The sequence below is a fragment of the Lampris incognitus genome, chromosome 19, assembly GCF_029633865.1.
Source record: "Lampris incognitus isolate fLamInc1 chromosome 19, fLamInc1.hap2, whole genome shotgun sequence".
In the NCBI taxonomy this organism is placed as follows: domain Eukaryota; kingdom Metazoa; phylum Chordata; class Actinopteri; order Lampriformes; family Lampridae; genus Lampris; species Lampris incognitus.
In genome coordinates this window covers 8,184,355-8,204,455 of record NC_079229.1, presented here as the reverse complement: position 1 = coordinate 8,204,455, position 20,101 = coordinate 8,184,355, and the positions used below count along the sequence as shown (strand labels likewise).

General features: G+C 42.6%; 1 protein-coding gene, 1 long non-coding RNA gene and 1 other non-coding gene across 3 annotated transcripts; 1 reads left to right on the top strand and 2 right to left on the bottom strand.

Annotated features, from left to right (window-relative positions):
* Positions 1 to 8,169: 8,169 nt before the first annotated feature.
* On the bottom strand, positions 8,170 to 11,843 carry pomp (proteasome maturation protein). The gene is made up of 6 exons (XM_056299657.1): positions 11,804 to 11,843; positions 10,793 to 10,890; positions 10,438 to 10,498; positions 9,850 to 9,951; positions 9,345 to 9,438; positions 8,170 to 8,575 (listed from the first exon to the last, which is right to left on the bottom strand). Exons 1-6 carry the CDS (start codon positions 11,804 to 11,806, stop codon positions 8,508 to 8,510), a joined length of 426 nt encoding a protein of 141 aa, XP_056155632.1. The 5' UTR covers positions 11,807 to 11,843; the 3' UTR covers positions 8,170 to 8,507.
* A 215-nt stretch (positions 11,844 to 12,058) lies between these two features.
* trnac-gca (transfer RNA cysteine (anticodon GCA)) lies at positions 12,059 to 12,130 on the top strand. The gene has a single exon. It is a non-coding gene; the product is annotated as a tRNA-Cys (tRNA).
* Positions 12,131 to 15,963: 3,833 nt separating this feature from the next.
* LOC130129549 (uncharacterized) lies at positions 15,964 to 16,867 on the bottom strand. The gene is made up of 3 exons (XR_008812072.1): positions 16,849 to 16,867; positions 16,603 to 16,655; positions 15,964 to 16,116 (listed from the first exon to the last, which is right to left on the bottom strand). It is a non-coding gene; the product is annotated as an uncharacterized LOC130129549 (long non-coding RNA).
* Between the last annotated feature and the right edge of the window lie 3,234 nt (positions 16,868 to 20,101).

Here is a 20,101-nt window from a genome sequence, read left to right as displayed (position 1 = left end):
AGAGACCCCTTAGCTACTTTATTTCATGTCTTTTATAAGGTTATAATTAGCTTTACATTGCATGCTCTGTTTCCTAAAGAGCCTACCACTGATGTTGTATCACTTGCCATATATTGTAAACAATATATATTGTAAACAATATATATTGTATATTGTACTTAGAAACAAAAAGCTTGGGGATTTCTCGAGATTTCTTTGGAGCATTTAACACGATGCCCTGGGCTTTCATATTATTTGTCCAACCACATCCATGCAAGGGTTAGGGTTAGCCCAAGATCTATATATCAAATGTTGATTTGAACTCTCTCGTAGGAATCAGGACGTGGGGAATGATGCTGCAGGAAGTCGCACCACTCACCGAAGTGAATTTAAGAAGGGTTTGTTTAGAGTATGTTTCGTGTTATCTTGTGGTCAACGCGATAAGCTAATAAGTAATTTAAACTTGTGTACTTACAGAATTTATAAGCTAGTGCCGAGGTTTTACATGTGCAAGGTAATATCAACATGTTCACTTTGCACAACCTTTCTCACAGCTCAGGCGTTATGTCTCCGGTCCATAAAAAGGGTTTGACCCTGTCATTTGATACAACTTCTGACTGTCCTGTGGTAAAAATCAGGAAACCAGCACTCATGTAACAACTGCTTTACTGACAATAAATGTTAGACGTTTTGTTTGAGCCTGATCAGTCTTTAACCTACGTATAATTAGGAGTTTTTGAATAGCACATATCCATCCATCCATTCTGCTTATCCCAGCAGTCTTTGGGCGGCAGCCGGGGAGACACCCTGAAAAGGCCGGCTTGCCATCACAGGGCCCACACACACACACACACACACACACACACACTTGCTGGTTGTCCATCGTGCCTGATGATGACCATCTTCTTCTATTTGTGGGTCCTTTGAGGACTCAGATAGCAGAAGATACCTGCGCAGAGATGGTTTTTAAAGTGGCATGGGGGGTGCGCTTCTCCCAACGCCACATGACTTGATTGTAGAGGAGATGGTTCCGATGGCAAGGGGGATCCCTAGACGACCGGCACCTCCACACAACTGCAGGGGGCTGCCGGAAATCCAGTTTTTCGGAAACCGCCTCGAAGCGTGCCGCCACGGCTTGCTTTTCTGTTGGGGTGAGCTCCCTTAGCCTTATGTCTTCCCAGACTCACCCACAAGGCAGCGGGGCAGTGGTTGATAGGTGCCAGGGCGTGTCCACCAGGGTGGGCCTGCACACCATATCTCTGGGGCCCACTGCTGCTCCGAGATCCCCTGCCAAGTTAGCCTGGGGCCGCAAGACCCCAGTTACCACGTGTGGCCACGGGGAGGCCTGGCAGGAGTCTTGGTGAAGGAGAGGCTATGTACTGGCAAGGGAAGGCTTACACGCTAGCATGCTGCCCTATTCGCCACAAAGGCTAGCCAGCGGCAGCAAGCTAAGGGCAGGAAGGACACAAGCGGGTTGGAAGAACACATGCACCTTCCCTCCAACTACACACTGCTGCACTAGACGCATCACAACACCCTGTGTGTATGTACACACACACACACACACACACACACACACACACACACACACACACACACACACACACACACACACACACACACACACACACACGGACAATTTAGTACGTTAGTATTCACCTGACCTACATGTCTTTGGACTGTGGGAGGAAACCGGAGCCCCCGGAGGAAACCCACCCAGACACAGGGAGAACAAGCAAACTCCACACAGAGGACGACCCGGGACGACCCCCAAGGTCAGACTACCCCAGGGCTCGAACCCAGGACCTTCTTGCTGTGAGGCCACCGGGCTAACCACTGCGCCACAGTGCCGCCCTGAATAGCATATAATCCTTAGAAATATGTGAATTACCAAACTGGAATAAAGAAATCCTACGCTGACGTGAAAAAATATTTCCTCTCTTCTGTCTCCAGCTCTTATATCTTCACTTCACACTGGTGGAATATTTTTAACCTGCCGGTGCCCCTGACCTTTGACCTATTGCAATAGATTGCATGCATGTAATGTTGGTGATCTACAAAGTGAAGCCTATTGTAAATATGCTTGTTACACTGGGTGTGAGCAGCTGGTGTCACAGCTGGATATCCATCCACAGTGGGGCTCTGATTACGGCGCGGACATGGAAGCAGACAATAGTTTGTAAACTTTATCTAGGCACTCGAAGAGAGGCACAACGTATGTGGATATGAGTGGTATCTGAAAATACAAACAACCATGCATGGCTTCACATCGGCATATGATCCCACAACAATAACTCCTTAATATACTCCACTAGCACATTAGCAGAGCTGACCATATCGCACATTTGGGAAATAAGGCTTGAAGGTCACCACAGTCTCTTTCCTTTAAACACAGCACTGCAATATACACGAAACATCACTCACACACAGTCAGCTGCCGTCCACCTCACCCACCTAACTACAGTTCCAGCTAGCATGCTAGCTTAACGAGCCATTAACGGCAGAAACAGGAACTTGCTGAACACGCGTCATAACTTCTATCGATCGATCGATCGATCTATCTATCGATGATCTCTGAGCATGTTGCTATCGCTAACGTATAACAACAAGAACGGCATGGTCAACTTAGCACAAACGACTGAGAACATATTGTAGCGAATTCAGGGGACAACGCAACCACAGGAAGTGCCGCGGCCGGGACGCGAACCCGTGTCGTCCGCACCGCAGGAGGCATCGCTAACCGCTCGACTAAAGGAGCAGATCCGCCAGCCGGCGGCCAGCGTGTCTCCTTATCCATGCACGTTACAATAGGCTTACATTCGTCACGGACGTACACAGAATTTCCTCACTGCTGTCCTGCCCGCCATGTCTAGCGCCAACTGACAGAAGGCAGCCGCTCAGTTATCCTGCGGCACTACGATAATTTCACAGTCAGCGCCCCCTCCCCCTACTGGCCACACAGAGCACTGCATAAAGCGCCAGACGGAATTCTGTACAAAGCCTCTCCACTACTTTTCTCCGGCGGAAACTATGCACACACTCTTTCTCTTTTTTTTAACCCCCTCCCCCTTATTCTCCCCAATTGTGTCTGGCACATTTTGAGCCGTCCCGGTCGCTGCTCCACCCCCTCTCTGCCGTTCCGGGGGGGGGGGCGCCCCGACCGACCAGAGGAGGCGCTAGTGTAGCGACCAGGACACCAAGACACGGCCAATTGTGTCTGTGGGTGCACACTCCACAGAGATATATACGGCACACTCTCTATCGCGTTCCATCTCGGCCAGCTCGATCATTTCCGGGCAGCGCCGGAAGTTATACGGACAACCGACAACTACAGCGAACCGAAGGCGCGTTTCACTCGGTCTCTTCAAGATCTACCCAAACTCACGGGTAGCGACGTTAGTCGCGTTATCCAAGAAGCATGCCGTACGTCAGTTGCCGAAACAGAGCAGGGCTTCAGACCTTATGTTTCAAGCTACATCCGCAAATACCAAGGTAAGATCCGGGCGTGTAATGTTAGCACCTAGCATGTTTTTGTATTAGCCAGTGCTAGCGTAGTGATAAGTTACTGCTAACTTTTCTGTGTCAACCACGGTTAAACATTTCCTAACGTCATTGTCAGTCTCAGTTTCAAACAGGGATTCAGCAGCAGAACTTTCCATTAGGGCTGGCTGCTGTAGATCCACGAGGACAAGCCAAAAGCCTCACAGTTTGAGCGTAAGGGAAAGTTTGTTTTTAATTTAACAGCCACATTTATGAACTTACAAACATTATAAGAACAATCAAGATCATAAATGCCAGGGGCTGAAAAATAGACACAATAACATAAGGAAAATAAACGTAATATACCCAGCAAGGCTATCAATTCTGTTCCCATAGCAAAAGGTCATTAAATAAAGTCATTGTTTTAACAGCCTTCTTATTGTAACTTATAGATATTGTGCCCATGTAATGTTCCAAGTCCTGTGAAAACACTGTAAAGAGGAGTCCTTTTACAAAACTTGCATTCATGAATGTGAAATTTTGTCAGAAAGAGAATCATAAAAGCAACCCCCCCAAATTCTTATCCTGAGTATGAAAACCAAACAGAATATATTTATAAACTAACTCAAAGTCGTCCAATAGCTCCTCCCCAATGAACATTGATATGTCTTGCCAAAATATATGTGGCATTGTTTCTGGATGGAGAGAACTAAACGGGGATGATGTATTTATGTCTCTCACATATTTAGAAAGAGATTGCTTAACTGGATAACGCCTGTGAATAATTTAAAAGGAAACCTCCTTTACTTTGTTTGTGAGAAGATATCTATAAGATAATGTCCAACTCCACCCCCCCCCCCGTGGAATATTCTGATCAAACTGGGACCAGTAAGCTACAACAAATGGAAAAGTGGTCAACTCCCTATGAGAAAGACTACGGACTGCCTTGTTGTTTTTATGGCTTCAGTGAAGCAAACCCTTCCACACATTGTTTCATTTGGATGTACCAAAGGAATAACGGAGGAAGGATATTGAGTAACTTGCAGTAAGGAAATTGAACCACTGGGGGTCGCTGCCATCACTATAGCAAATGCTTTGGGTGTTACAGGAAAATTAAAATGTACAAGAAACTCATCATATGCCATGAGATAACCTTGAGAGTTCAGCAGCTGTCCTACCAATAAAATATTTCTATCAAACCAGTTACTAAAGAAAATACTCTTGTGCTTGTATAAAACATTGCAGTTATTCCATTTAAAGTAAAGGCGTGGAGAAAAGTTGTGCTTGTAAATCAACTCCCACGCCAGTAAGGCTTGCTTATGATAGGCAGATAGTTTCAGAGGGAGTTTTGTCAATTTGATAATTACACATTAACCAGAAGGGAAGACCCCCAGCCTTACTGAAGACTGTTCTCGAGATAATGTTCCACAGGGATGAGCTGTGAGACAAGAAGTACTTCAACCAGTTAATCTGCAGAGTATAATTCATAGAAGAAAAGTCCAGAAAATCTAAACCAGCATTCTTAATAGAGTTGACAACTACAGATTTCCTGATATAGTGGACTCGAGTTTTCCTTCGAAAATTAATCAATATTTTATCAGTGGCATTAGCAGTTTTGTCATCCAACAATACAGATGAAGCAGTATATATAAGCCTGGATGTTCCCTCAGCCTTGGCTATAAGAGTACGCCCCTTTAATGACAAATCCCTTTGTGCGTAAGGGAAAGTTATCCTGCAGGTTCAGTGCAGACTGGTTCATGAGACAGGTTCCTGTTCGTCAAATCAATAAAGTTTCTGTGAATCATATCACTGCTATGACTTGAATACTGTTAGAGGCTACATTAAATATATATTTCGCATGATACCCCAATACATAACCCTAGTGTGTAAAAATATGTACTGGGATTCACAGAAACTGTATTGCATTGTGAGTTCTGTCACTTCTTTCACACACGTTCTGTGCTCCCTGTTATTTTAAATGAGTAAAGTGAGATTAGTAATGATTTGGCTACGCATTTTGATTTACACATTAGTGCATAACAACTGTGGGGTTATTTTTTTTGGTTCATTTTTTTCCCCATTCTTATAACCAGTTCATACATCATTCATATTTTTCCCACTGTACTAATGTATTCTCCTTTATAACAAAAGTTCACTAATTTATTGTTCATAAAAAGTATGTTTTAATGTATAACTGCACTTGCAGCAAGTACAGCATGTATTGTAACAGACACGTGTATTTTCACAGATTGTACTTAAGGGGTTTTGCGTTAGTAAAGAGTTGTTAACAACAACAAAAAAGTACGGCAAGAGGAAGCAGAGCGGAAGTGAACAAGCTGGCAGAGGTTTTACCGGAACTACGTCAGCACCGCTGTGCGCATATTCAGTCAGTCTGGTCGGAACATCAGCTTGTGAAAACCAAAATGATCTCAAGAGAATTTGTGTGTATTAAAATTGCGTTTTTCAAATGGAAAAGGGTTTGACAAGAAATATTCTGTGCTCTTTGGCTGCTAAAGTTTGGCAGACTCGTCATTTTATTGCGATTCCTTGTTGGGCCTGTGCGTGCATGCTCATTATGCACGATACACACCGCTGCTGGGCTCTGACGGAACTGTGATTTTTAATCTTTTGTCTTCAGAAGCATGCTTGGAAACTGAACACTGTGCAGCAGGCTCCCAGGTGGACAGACACAACTTCCCTAGCGGGACGTGTCGGTAAGGCAGGCTGGGAGATGATAACAGAAAGATGAAGAAATATGTTTGAGTATATGAATGAATGCCTTTATTTGTCATTGCACAGCTGTACAACGAAATTAAGTTCAACTCCCCAGTGGCACAAAAAAAAAATATATGCAAATAGTCAAAATACAAATGCAAATACAAATAGACACATTTGCAGCTTTTTTTTGCAAGTGCCAAATGTACAGGTGTTATTGCACAGTTTAATAGTAATAATAGTAATAATAAGTAATAAAACCTAATGACAGGAAATAGTCATAATTAGTTTCTCCCTCTCCACGCCCCCAGGCTGTCTCATGGCCGGAATGCGTAGCCTTTGTGCAACATGTGCATGTGTACCTGTTCTAGTCACACAACTGCCCTGGTTGGTTTGCTTGACGTAGCTCAGACGTCGGTAATTTACTGCGCATGTGCGCTTCCGTACGTCGTGCGCAGGTGCGACAATCTGGAGCGTCTACTATGCTGAGCATGTTGAAAATAGTCTCTTTTTATCCTCAATAAAACTTAACACCGTATATTTTTTTCCGATGCATTATACTATAACTTGTGTAGATCCGCACCTATTCAATATTTGGCATTACAATATTTGGTGTACATTTCGCACCCTGCAAATATGTTTGCCTGTCTCCAGGCAGCGGTGGTAACAGCAGAATTGTTCTCTGACGATCAAAATGTTACACGGCGTTGTTGTGTTGACGATGCCTGTTGTCTTAATTACCTTGTGTTGACGATGCCTGTTGGCTTAATTACCATCCGCTCCGAAGTACATGAAATACACTGAGCGTTCACCGCTGGGTCAGGGAGCCTTTCCCAGCATGCTTTGCGGCTGGCAAACGCTATATTCAATGCAAATTATTTCGCCGGATAAAACGATAAAATCGTTTTTGTTGCAGTTGCAGCTATCTGCGTTGTAAGTGGATATGGGAAAATGTCATGGTTGAAGTTTTCGGTAGTTAAAACCCCTCTGTTAGATTCCCAGGCCAGCGTGGTACTATATATACCCCGTGGACAGCGTTTTCATACCGGCTGGTCCGATGGCGGTGAGCTTTCAATTGATTGCTACAGTGAGTTACAGAACCTCTACGTTACTTCTCTCCCCTCCCTCACCGCCGGCCTCGACTAGCTTTTGTTTATTTACATCAGCAGGACTGCCAACATCACCTGTTTTGGGGGTTTTGGGAGTTTTTTTGGGGGGGGGTCAGTTATGTTGTTCTTGAAGAAATGTGTATGAGTATATGAAAATGGAGCATGTTCTCTATGATACAATTTTATGCTTGTGATAGTTTTGCAATTAAGACACGTGAGTATACACCAATTCATGAATTAATGTAATTGACTATTTGGATGTAACAGAATAAGAATCATCTTTGAAGTCAAGAGAGTTGAGAATGTTGTTCTTCAGCCATCATTCAAGTCTCTCTCATTACACTGTGATGAGGTCTGCTCATGGAGTTGTTATGGACACACGAGCCTGACCACTGACACACAATTAGCATCTACTTTAGGTGGTGGTGGTGGTGGGGGGGGGGCAGCAACATGCCCAGATAAGTATTGAACGTAGCCGTGGCCGGACCCTCGGCCCTTACTAACTGCTGTTATACTGTCACATTTATGTTACATTTTCTAGTCAAAATTGTAGACTTTGAATTTGTTGAATTGAACCCACAGTGTGCAGCATTAATACGCACCACACCGTTATACATTTTAAAAAGGTGCCATTGAGCAAACAGCATCTGAAGTACTGCTACCGTTAGTCTTATTCTAATGTTGTTGTTTTTTAATTTACCTGTTATATGACCCAGTTTAATTCACGTAATGAATTATTTCTGGACTTTGTGAACAGTGTTTTGAAGCCACGTACATCTTTACCTCACCTATTATTGTCATTTTTGAAACATTTTTATTGCTAAAATGTGCCAAAGCCGTTACAGTTAAACCTGTAATTAATGACCAGTCAGATAAATTCACATAATTATTACTTTAATGAAGTTTATTAGAAACGGGGGAATCCATCATACAAAAGAAGCACTCTATATGCCGTCTGTCCCCAATGAGGATCATTAGTTCAAATGAAAGTCACCAGACTCAGTCTTGGAGATCCATGTCACTTGTCACTTACCACGATGTCGAGTCATTGGATTTTGAAACAAAATTTAACATTTAGCTCTTGCTTTTCTTATCTGTCCAAATAAAAGTTAGTTTCATTGCTTTTCCATGACCTGAGTTAGTGTATTTACCAAATGAACAAAAGGGAGCAGACAAATCACCACTTAAATAAAAATGTGACTGAATACATGTATCGTTCCTCTTTTACAGTAGTCCCAGTTTGTGCTCCACCATCATGTGCGGTTCGCCCATCACCTCGGTCTGTGCGGGATCTGCAAGGTAGACAGAGCACGTGGCAGTGGATTAGGACATCAACACACTCTAGGCCTACATGTCTGATTATTTCCACAGCCAATCTTTGAAAATTTTAAAAACAGCTTTTTACACATTATTGCAGTACAGCTTAACTTACCACACTCTTAAGATTTAGCTGTTAAACCAACTAACTGGATCCATATTTATAGGGGCAAACAGCAAACTGTTACAAACTAAGTGCCAGCAATGTAATCAGTTGTATTCAGTGTAGACTGCACCAAATCAGCATCGACAAACAACAAACAAGGGAATAACTTTATCAACTTTTATCATTAAGGAACTGGAAAGAAATTATTAGAGAGGCACATTAATAAGATGCCAGCATTTAAAAAGGAACATGTCGAAGATATTTTGCAGGTATCTAGGCATTGAGTTAATCATGCGTTTTCTTTAACATTTTTTTCAAGGTTATGAAAAGAATCAGCAAGTCCCTGACTTGCCAGTCATTTCTTTTCTATCTCAGAAAGTTCAACTTTCTGGGGTTTCTATTCCTGGATTATTGAGCATGCATCAAGACATTTTCTATTCTATATTTGTGATGAAAGTTGGAAATATTTAGAAAAAGAAAGGAAATCACATTAAAACACATTCGTTCAGATGCCAGGTGTTTGTTTCTCGGTTAAATACAAGCCTGACACAATTGACCGTCCGAAAAAAAACAAACCGAGGTGCAGACCAGACAGTGAAGCGATACAGCCTCGAGTTCCGAGTGCTTTTCTGTCTCACCATTAAGGATGTCCTCAAAGCCAATGCACTCATCGTTCCCTCGGAGCGTGTCCAAGGCCAGGTGGGAGCTCTGCAAGAACGGCAGACGCTGGATCTGCAGGGGTGGAAGAGAAGGAGGGCATGGAGAGAAGAATGGAGGAAGGAGGTAGAATGAGAGAAGGTAGAACAGCACAAAACCACAGCGAAAACAGAATGGAATTCCATTGAGAATAGATGAAAAAGGGGTGGTAAATAAAAGGCGAAAGTTGACAGAGTGAAGTGGTTGGGGATGAATTTAAGGGAAAAAATAAAGGAGCAAACAAGAATATAACAGCCATCAGGGGTGCTCAGGGAAGTAGTGAAAGGCATGAACAGATCATTCCATCCCATTCCATTATCCAAACCGCTTATCCTGCTCTCATAGTCGCGGGGATGAAAAGCTCAAGCGGGATGAAAGTGATGAGAAAAAAAAATCTAGATACTTCCAAAGTAATATAAAATTAATTTGCTGCATATGTGTACCTACCTGTCTTGCTGCCTTATACTCCATCTGGAGTTTGAGTGGAGCGTGGAGCCCCTGGATGTTTCTAAGTGAGGAGAAGTCCATCTTATCCCGGTTTAGCTGGAACTGCACACAGGGATAGACAGTCATTCATGGGTCCTGCATTTATGTCTTCCATGATGTGGGAATAAACAAATCTTTCTCTGTCTCGGTGTTAAATTGGTTAGTGTAATACTATATCTCTTGACAATTAGGGATGCTCCGATCCGGGTTTTAGGGGCCGATCACCAATTACTGGAATCAGAATTGGACGATACAAATCGCCGATCACAGGGTGGGTGGGTGGGTGGGAATAGGGATCTTCCATTTAAAGTGTTCTATTTATTGTGTAGCATTATTTATTGATTTACTATTTATAGCAACGAAAGTAACTCTTCTTAACAGCATTGCAGAAATATAATTAAGAGCTGAGAAAGTATCATAACTTGACAAACTTTATTTATTGGAAGGCAACGTATGCAACATATTCTATTCTCTTATTGGGTCACGTAGATTATGAAGAAACTGAAACCAATATAATAGCTTACGCACGGCTAAAGAGCACTTACTTACATTTTTTTCCGACAGCTCCAGTGGATGACTTGGAAGGAGCTCATTCTTAACACTGGTAAAGCTGTCAGGAAAGTTCACCAAAAACAGACGGAGGAGGGAACGTTTAATCATATTCACATTCATTTGGTAATAAAGGTCAGCTGAGACTGTCAAAAGTACCCATTGCCCAGCATCCTCTTGGCTTTACGTAAGTTTGCTGCTTTAATTAATTGATTGTAAAAGATGGCAGCATCACTGTCAGATAACATTTCATGCTGATTTTGGCCTGGTTTCTATTTACCCATGGTACAAACACATCGATGTGCTTCAACAATTGAAACAGAAAATGTATTAAACTGTGTGCCCAATGTCTCACCCGCTACGGAGAGTGTCCTGGACACCGTAAGCCCCCTGTGGGCACAAGCCCGCCACCGGTACGCTGTCTTTCAGCTGGGAGCGAAATCCTCGAGTATTCTGAGAACACAAAAAAAGCAAGACCCCAGTCAGCATTTCTCAATCAAATTACACATTATAAAACGAACTCACATTAAGATTCAAATCCACCCTACCGGTGTACTGTTTATCGTTTACTTATTGTTTATCACTCTTATGCCGATGTTTGGCTGTTATGCTGATATGTGGCGGTGTGACTCTATATGTGCTTTGATTGTCCCATTCTCCGCCTTTTGGTGATCTGAGGCAAACTTAGAATAAGTGCACTTGACATGACTCACACTTTGCCTATAGTAGGATTATTATGAAGCAAATCTGCTACCACTACTACTACTACTACTACCACTACTACTACTACCAAACTTAGAATAAGTACACTTGACATGACTCACACTTTGCCAAATCTGCTACCACTACTACCACCACCACCACTACTACTACTACCACTACTACTACTACCTCTACTGCTACTACCACTACCACTACTGCTACTACTACATATCCTATTACTCTGGTTCTGTCTTTGCCATGTAGGTTAGTGGTCTACGATGGCAGCGGGTGACACTCGAGTTTATCTTCTAATTGTTGATGCTGACTCTCGCAAGTCACCTGGATAAACGTCTACGCCAAATGGTGAATCCCGTATGCAAATGTACGGTAGATGTCCTAACGTGTTTGCCGCTGTAGACTGAAGAGTCACATTAGAGGCACTAGCAAGCTCGGCTAATGCTACGCGCTACCTAGCTTTGACTCGGGTGACTAATCAAATTCACAGCAACCTTACAAGATAACTGGCAGACCGACGTAAAAAGGATTACGCTACCCAAAGCACTCTATGAGCCACAGACCAACACGTAAGCACAACCGCTGGCTGATAAACGTTTTTGGAAATAATTTTAAGAGTGCCCACAAAAAAACAAAACTGCAGCCGTACCATTGTCGATCAGTCTTTTCCGCTTTCCCTCCGGCGTTTACTTACACTTCCGGTTTGAAGCGGAAATGTGACGACATCCGGCAGAGGCTGCGCAACGCTATAATGTACATTTTCCCACAAAATACAGAAAAGGCTGCTTGACAATGTTTATTGTGCCCTTTTTAAACAATCATATCTGATAAAAGGTAAAAATTATTTGAGACGCTCGTAGAATTCTTATTAAATACGGTTTGCATCATGATTCTGTTGTGGCTCGGGGGTATAGCTCAGTGGTAGAGCATTTGACTGCAGATCAAGAGGTCCCCGGTTCAAATCCGGGTGCCCCCTCGTTTTTCCAAAAATTTGTGTATGTTAAAAACCATCTGATTGCGAAACATATTCATTTTGAAAAGTAAGCACAAAGACGTTTTGTATATCACTGTGGGAACATTATGGGAGCCCATTGCATACATGGCACATGATACTGGAGCTGCGGCTTCTTCTAAACGTTTACCCCAGGGGTTCTCAACCTTTTGTAACTCAAGGCCCACTTGGGTATGTGTCAAGGCAGTCAGGGCCCACATACAGAAATAAATGTAAAACCTTAGAAGAATAAATAAAGGGGTATTCTGACCTGTAAACGATTGCTATGTCACTGTCAGTTGCAATGATTGAATTAAATATTCTACTTGCCCTCAGTGAGATACTTGGGGTTGTTTCTGAGAAATGGTCAGATCAAGCCGGGGCGGGATGGCTGAGAGGCTGATTCGCAGAGTAGCATTCAACGTTACTTGCAGTCTGTTCCTAGCCTTTGATTTTGTGACAGTCACAATGGAAAACCCTGACTCACACAGGTATGTGGTGGTGAAAGGCAACAGAAATTTGATTGCCTGTTGTGACAGAGAGGGATATTCACTGGCAGCCAATATCCAGAATGAAGCGAGGTCAACGTGTGTGAGGTGAAGCTTCAGGCTGCTGTCAGCTGAAAGTTCCATCAGCTGTTTTTCCAACACAGTAGACGGCCATGTCTTCAGACGCAGGATCCACCGAGAACGGGTCTGAAACCCAAAGATTTCCATTCCGAGGGTCTTCTGGGAAGTAATCTGAAAATTTATTTGACAACTGAGTTAAATGCTGGGTGACAACATTGGAAATGTTAACAGGAGGAGAACCTTCCAAAGTTTCACTTAGGCGTGGGAACATATCCATTCGTCCCTCTTGGACTCTCCTGTTCCAGAGGATGATTTTTTTTTCTTGAACCCCTCAATTTTGCCTGAAACCAAAAACACGGTGCTGTTTCTTCCTTGCATTGACATATTCAGCTGATTCAACTGATCAGATATGTCTGATAAACAGGCTAGTTTTGCACAGAAGTCACCATCGATGTAATGCTGTCAGAGGGGACTGCTTCTCATCAAGAAATGCATGCACTTCTTTCCTCAGTTCAAACAGGCGATTAAGCACACGTCCTCTTGAAAGCCACCTTACTTCACTGTGACGCAAGAGTTGCACGTGATCTGCATCCGTCCTCTCACACAGAGCAGCAAAGCATCTCGAGTTGACTGCGTTTTTTTTTAATATAGGTGACAGTTTTCACAGCCACATTCATGACGTCATGCAGCTCGGGTGACGTCTTCTTCGTAGCCAGATTTTCCCGACGTAAGAAACAACGCGTCCACTTCGCCTCCGGTGCCCTCTGCTGGATTTGCTTGATAACACCACGACGTATCCTGTCGTCGACGCAGCGCCGTCCGTGCAGACACCGATACAATGTTTTTTTTTTATTGAACAAAACATATAAACAAGAGAATATTACGTCACAATAGGACAAAAAGTAGTTACAAAAATATAAATTATTTCACAATTAAGATTTACATATCCATAAAAAAGCTCGAGATACAGGATTTAAGTTAAATTATATGCTTCACATAGTCTTCTGGTTTTGCTGGCTTTAGGATTCATACCTTCTTTTAAAGATCCTAAATAGGATGAAAGAAGTGCTTTGAATACACTAACGTTTGGACGCTGGTGTGTGCAAATTTGGTACAATGACTATGAAATTTAGCAAATATTAATAGAAGGTTGATAATACACATTTTTTCTGAACTTATTTCCTCGTTTTGTGACAGACCAAATAAAACATGATGGATGTTCAGTTTACAAGAAGAGTCAATTTTGTTATTTATGAGATTGTTTAGATCGATCCAAAAAGACACCGATACAATGTTTCCAATCCAGTCCCCTTTTTCAGTGACGCAATGATCAAGGCAGCGGAAGCGTTCGTCCGCCGTGGTTCTGGTGGGAAGCTCTCTGCAAAAAAAGTAGATCTTGGGGAAAATGACCGTCCCGGCTGTATCTCACAAAAAAACCCCCAGCAATTAAGCCGCGTTGCTAACGTCCGTGGACTCGTCCAACTGTATGGCAAAGTGTGGGCTTGCCTTCCTTCCCTCCAGAGGTTGGCTTTCGACGTCATCGCTCATCTCAACAATTCACTGAGTCGCGTCCGCGGCGCTGGGCCAGACCAGATCCTCTGCTACGGCACACCTGTCTGTCTCGCTACGAGCTGCACGAGCAGCCACCAGGTAAGGTAACTAGCCTTCAGAACAGCGTTTGGTTGCCTTGTTATAGCGCACTTACGGCTTTCTGTTGCGCTTGAAGCCCGTCTCGCCTCGTTTGGGGACATTCTTTTGGTTTTCCAACACATCCGGGGTGTTTTGCGCTTAAGTGTGTAACCGGTTATTTTCTTGCCCGGTGCGGGATTCGATCCGGGGTGTACTGCACCACAAGGCGACGTCGCTAACCGCTCGGCTAAAGGGTCAGACCCGCTAGCTAGGGGCTAACGTGTCTTGCTAGTAGTTTACAAGTGTCTCTGCAGCTTTGGCGGTTTTAATGAGTCGTTTGAGAGGACTTCACCACGTTTCACACATGGTGCTTTCGGCTCTGCGTCGCTGTACCCGCCATTGTGAACCCAAACGTATTGAGGGTCGTGTTTTCTGACCGCACGCTTCGGTATCTTTCTTAGCTGCTGTAACCGGTTATTTTCTTGCCCGGTGCGGGATTCGATCCGGGGTGTACTGCACTACAAGGCGACATCACTAACCGCTCGGCTAAAGGGTCAGACCCGTTATCTAGGGGCTAACGTGTCTTGTTACTAGTTTACAGTCGTCACCCTCTCCCGGAAGTGCGCCCTCGCGCTTTGTTATTCCCGCGCTCCAAAGAGACTTCTGAGGATCTGCGCACTTCCGGATCCCACCGCTGCCACCATTGTAACCGGTTATTTGTTTGCCCGGTGCGGGATTCGATACGGGGTGTACTGCACCACAAGGCGACATCACTAACCGCTCGGCTAAAGGGTCAGACCCGTTAGCTAGGGGCTAACGTGTCTTATTGGTAGTTTACACTGCTGCAGAAGTCTCGCCTCCATCACCTTTCCCTCTTTAAAATCGTTTTGCTGTAGTCGAAATAAAATACAAGCGCTCGCTTGCGCTCTCCTTCACACGCCGGAACTAACGGCGACAAAACGGTTGTCGCTAACTGATGACGTTCGAGTCATGCGCGGTTATTTTCATTATTAATTTAAAAAAGGTTGCGTGTTTTAATTAAAAACATATATTAACACAAATCCCTGGGCCATTTAGGTATTGTGTAATTAGACGTGAAATCGCAACTTGACAAATATTTTCATTCAACCGGTGGGCCGCGGCCCACCGGTTGAGAATGGCTGGTTTACCCAAGTATTGTTCAAGGGTGACCGTAAAGATGTTCAAGATTATTTTCTAGAAAAGTTTATTTAGTCTCACTCAAGTTTGGACTGATAGAGCCAAAGACTGATAGCTGGATTCTGGGTTTCTGATTGATCCATTAAGTGATATTATTATTATTATTATTGCCCCTTGAGGCAAATTTGTAATTTGTGATATCGAGCTATACAAATAAAATTGACTTGACTTATTACAAATCTTGCTAATAGCACAACCGCTGCGTCTTCAAGTAACTTATTTGCAGAGACGTTTTCGACTTTAATTTGCTTCATTTGTTTTACTGGAGTGTAATTCCAGTGGTTTGTGCTCCATGACAGACACGAAGTGTTCCAACCTGTCAAGAACACGGAACTTGACTTAAGAATGAACAGTGATAAACGTTATAAAGCTTTACAGTCAGCATAGAAGTAGGCTGTTATATTCCGTTTTATTGTGTTCTGTTCTTTACGCACACATGCGGGGCACATAAGCGTGTTGTCCGCCTGATGATGCTGGAGGCGACCGCCTGACTGCTGTCCTCACCCGGCCGTAAATAACCAAACAGATCCGGCCTGGATGGTGATGAGGGAATACCTGTAGGTGGGGGAAAAGGAGGATGACAGAGAAAGAGGAGCGAGATGGTGGGAGGATGTAAGGATGAGCGATGATGCAAGCAAGTGAGAGTGTAAAGCAGACAGAACAGGGAGAATGAGAAGGTGGAGGAGGATGTCCACTGTGGGTGTTGTAGGAGTGGAGCACAGATCAGATAAAAGCAAAGTGTAAGCAGGCGCGGATCTACGGGGTGGCAGCTGCCACCTCTGGGACACAGTCTTGCCACCCCAGGAAAAAATCTCTAGATCCGCCACTGGGTGTAAGCAACATCTTAAGAACTCTGTGAGGCAGACTTCTATTAGATGAGACTAGTTCTGCTTAAAAGATTCCCCTGTTAGTCTTTCCTTGACCAGCAGGTGGCAGTATTGCGCTATACTAACCTTGTCTGTCGTGCTCAAGACATGGAAAAGTAAACTTGAAATAATGCCTGGACACTGAGTGAATTTCTGACAGAATAAGTGTTTTCACCTTTGCAGCATTTGGAGGAATGGCTGAAGCCCAAATGTTCTGCAGTCAGGTGGCTGCAGAGATAAAATGCAGTAACATGGATTCATCCAAATAGAAGTACAGAGGGGAAACATTACCACAAACATGTAACTATCACTTAAGCTGCTGCAGTGCACAGCTTCAGGAGTACAGCCGCAATGTATTCATTCACACTGGAAGGAACAAGGAGCTGCACATTATTTGATTCTCCAGCAGGGGGCGTCTTACTCGTCAAAGTTGAGAGCGTTGGTCCATTCCAGTAGCTCACTCCCCCCCCCCCCACACACACACCCACTCCTGAATCTGATGTACTCCCAGCTGCTCTATGGGGCTCAGCGTCCCTCCAGCTGATTCCTCCACCAGCATGACCGTTTCCAGGTCCTCTGTACCAGCCTGCAGACGACCCTGGCTGTACCTGGTACATGACCATGTGTGAGAGAGACAGTGTTGAACTATGTCTTTGAGAAGAGACATACAGACAAGGGCTTCCTCTGCCCCGCCCCCCCCCCATTAAAACTCACATCTGTTCTAGCCATTCTATCTTCCTCCTTTTCCCCCTCTTCTCCACGTCCTGCTGTCGCCGTGGTCTGGAATAATGGAAGTCTTATCTCCTTGTTGCCACTGTCCTCCATGGGGCCCATCTATGGGAGTTACCTTAAGCTAGGCAAAAGAGGAGGGGAAGCACATGAACCGAGTCTAAAACATGCCAATAATGACTAGAGGCTGTTTTCCTGTTAATTAACTCACTAAATGGCATGTAGGAGCACGACGTTGCAGGAATTATACCTTTCCTTCTGTATTTCACCTACTTAGCATCTTCGGCTGAATGTGCACATAGTTTCTGTCGTGTTTCAGAATCGGATTGATTTTATTTCAAACATGCTAAAATAACAAAATAAAATACACAGGCAGGAATACAAGAACAAATGGAAATAATAGTGAACATATTTTACAAACTCTCTGTACCAGCACAAGTAATAACTGGACCATGTTGGAAAAGGGCGTAGGATGAAGTAAAGAACTTTTCCGGGCCCACCCCTTTCTTATACTTTATCAGTCAAATCAAAACAAAACAAAACTTTCAAGACAAAACAAAAGTGGGAAAAAAAAGAAAAGAAATGCCAGTGCACAGAGCTCAAAATAAACAAAACAGTACAAGTCAAAACAAGGCACCTTACACGTGATGTATCTTGTCATGTTATTCCAGTCCTCCTCTTTGTTCATCCATCCTATAGCTGTTCAATATGTTGTTTTTAAAGAGTTGTTTAAACTTACTTATTGATGTACACATCTTCATTTCTTTTCTACAGTTGTTCCATAGATTGACTCCTTTGATGGATATACAATGAAGTTTTGCATTTGTCCTCACTCGTTGTTTTTTGAATATACGTATTCCTCTGAGATCCTGTTTACTTTCCCTCATCTGGAGCAACTTTTGGACACTGTTTGGTATCTGCTGATTTTTTTACTCTGTACATGATTTGAATTGTTTTGGAGTCGACCAAATCCTTGAATTTTAGTGCTTCCAGTTTGATAAAGAGTGGGTTTGTAGGATCTCTGTAAGTGGTTTTGTCTACAATTCTTATGGCTCTTTTCTGAAGGATGAAAACTGGATCTGTGTTTGTTTTGTTTGTGTTCCCCCACACCTTTACACAGTAGGTGATGTATGGAAGTATGAAGGAGCAGCACAAGGTGTATAGTGCTGGTTGATGCAGGAGATCTTTGGCTTTATATAGTATTGCAATTGACTTTTATATTTTTGCTTTAATATACTTTATATGTGATTTCCAACATAATTTATTGTCTATTATTACTCCAAGAAATTTGTTTTCTTACACTTTTTCGATTTCTACATCATTTATCATGAGCTTGTTGTTTGAGTTCGTTGACCGATTCCCAAATATTATAAATTTCCTTTTGCTTAGATTTAGTGTTAGTTTATTTGACTCAAACCAACTCGTTAGTTTCTTTAATTCATTTTCTACTGCATCCAAAAGTTGTTCCAAGTTGTCCCCACTGCAAAGTAGTGTTATTTTTAGTGTTTTTGAAACCTCGCGTATATTATTAATGTACGTATTAAACAACAAGGGCCCCAACACTGAGCCTTGAGGAACTCCACACTTAACCTTCATTAATTGTGATTTATAATTATTCATTTGCACATATTGGTTCCTACTATTTACGTGACTGGATGGCCAAGAAAGAGCTACTCCTCTGATTCCATATTTTTGTAGTTTTATTAATAATAAGTCATGGTCAACTATCAAATGGTTTTTTTAGATCTAAAGATACTCCTACAGCATATTCTTTCTTTTCTACAGCAGTTGTTATCTCTTCCACAAAATCAGTGAGTGCAGATGATGTAGTCCTATTGGTTCTGAATCCATACTGTTGTTCACACAGTACATTATGTTTTGTGATAAAGTCATCCAACCGCGAGTAGAATATATTTTCCAGTATTTTAGAGAATTATGAAAACAAAGAAACAGGTCTGTAATTTGAGAGTGTGTGTCTATCTCCAGCCTTGCATATGGGTATGAATTTAGCTGTTTTCATTCTACATGGAAAAACACCAGTTTTCAGAGATTGATTGCATATATACGTATGTAAGAGGTTTCACCACACACTCAATAATATCTTTAACTAGTGACATTTCAATACCATTGCAGTCTGTTGACTTCTTACTCTTAAATCTTTTGACAATGTCAGTAATTTCTTTTTCCTCTGTTCCCCTTAAAAAGAAAGATTCTTTTAGCTGTACGTCTACAGCCAGTGCCTGCAATCTCCCCAGCCCAGCCAAACCAGGACCAACACCAAAAAAAAAACCAATTGAATTAATTCACAATTAAGGCCATATCGTTGATGGTTTTATTATTTTTGGTTAGGAAGCAATTGGGGTATCCAGTTTTCCCCTTTTTATTTTTAATAATATCATTCAATACCATTCATGTATGTTTTTATGTTGTTTTTATTGTGCTCTAGTAATTTGCTGTAGTAATCCCTTCTGCTGTGTCTCATAATTTTTGTCAGTTTGTTTTTATACGTCTTGCATTTGTGTTTTTCCGATTCGTTGTTCTCTTCTTTAAAAAGTCTTTATAGTATAACAAATTTTTCTCCTTACACGAGTTTAATAATCCCTTCGTTAACCATGGCTTCTCAGCAATGTTCTGCTCTACTACTTTCTTAACTAGAGGACAGTTGTTTTCATAAAGAGCCGCTGTTATTGACAAAACCGCGTCATAGGCTTCGTCTACATCTTCCACACAGACTTCAGTCCAGTCTTGCACCATCACATCGTTTTTAAAAGATTTAATTGTGTCTAATTATTTTGTGTGTCGTAACATCCTTATTTGCCCCTGTACAGCTCTGAATGACTGGCAGATGGTCACTTGTGTCATTTCTTATGAGCCCACTTATTACTTTCCTATCAATGACATTAGTGAATATATTATCAATTAGTGCAGCACTGTGAGTCGTTGAT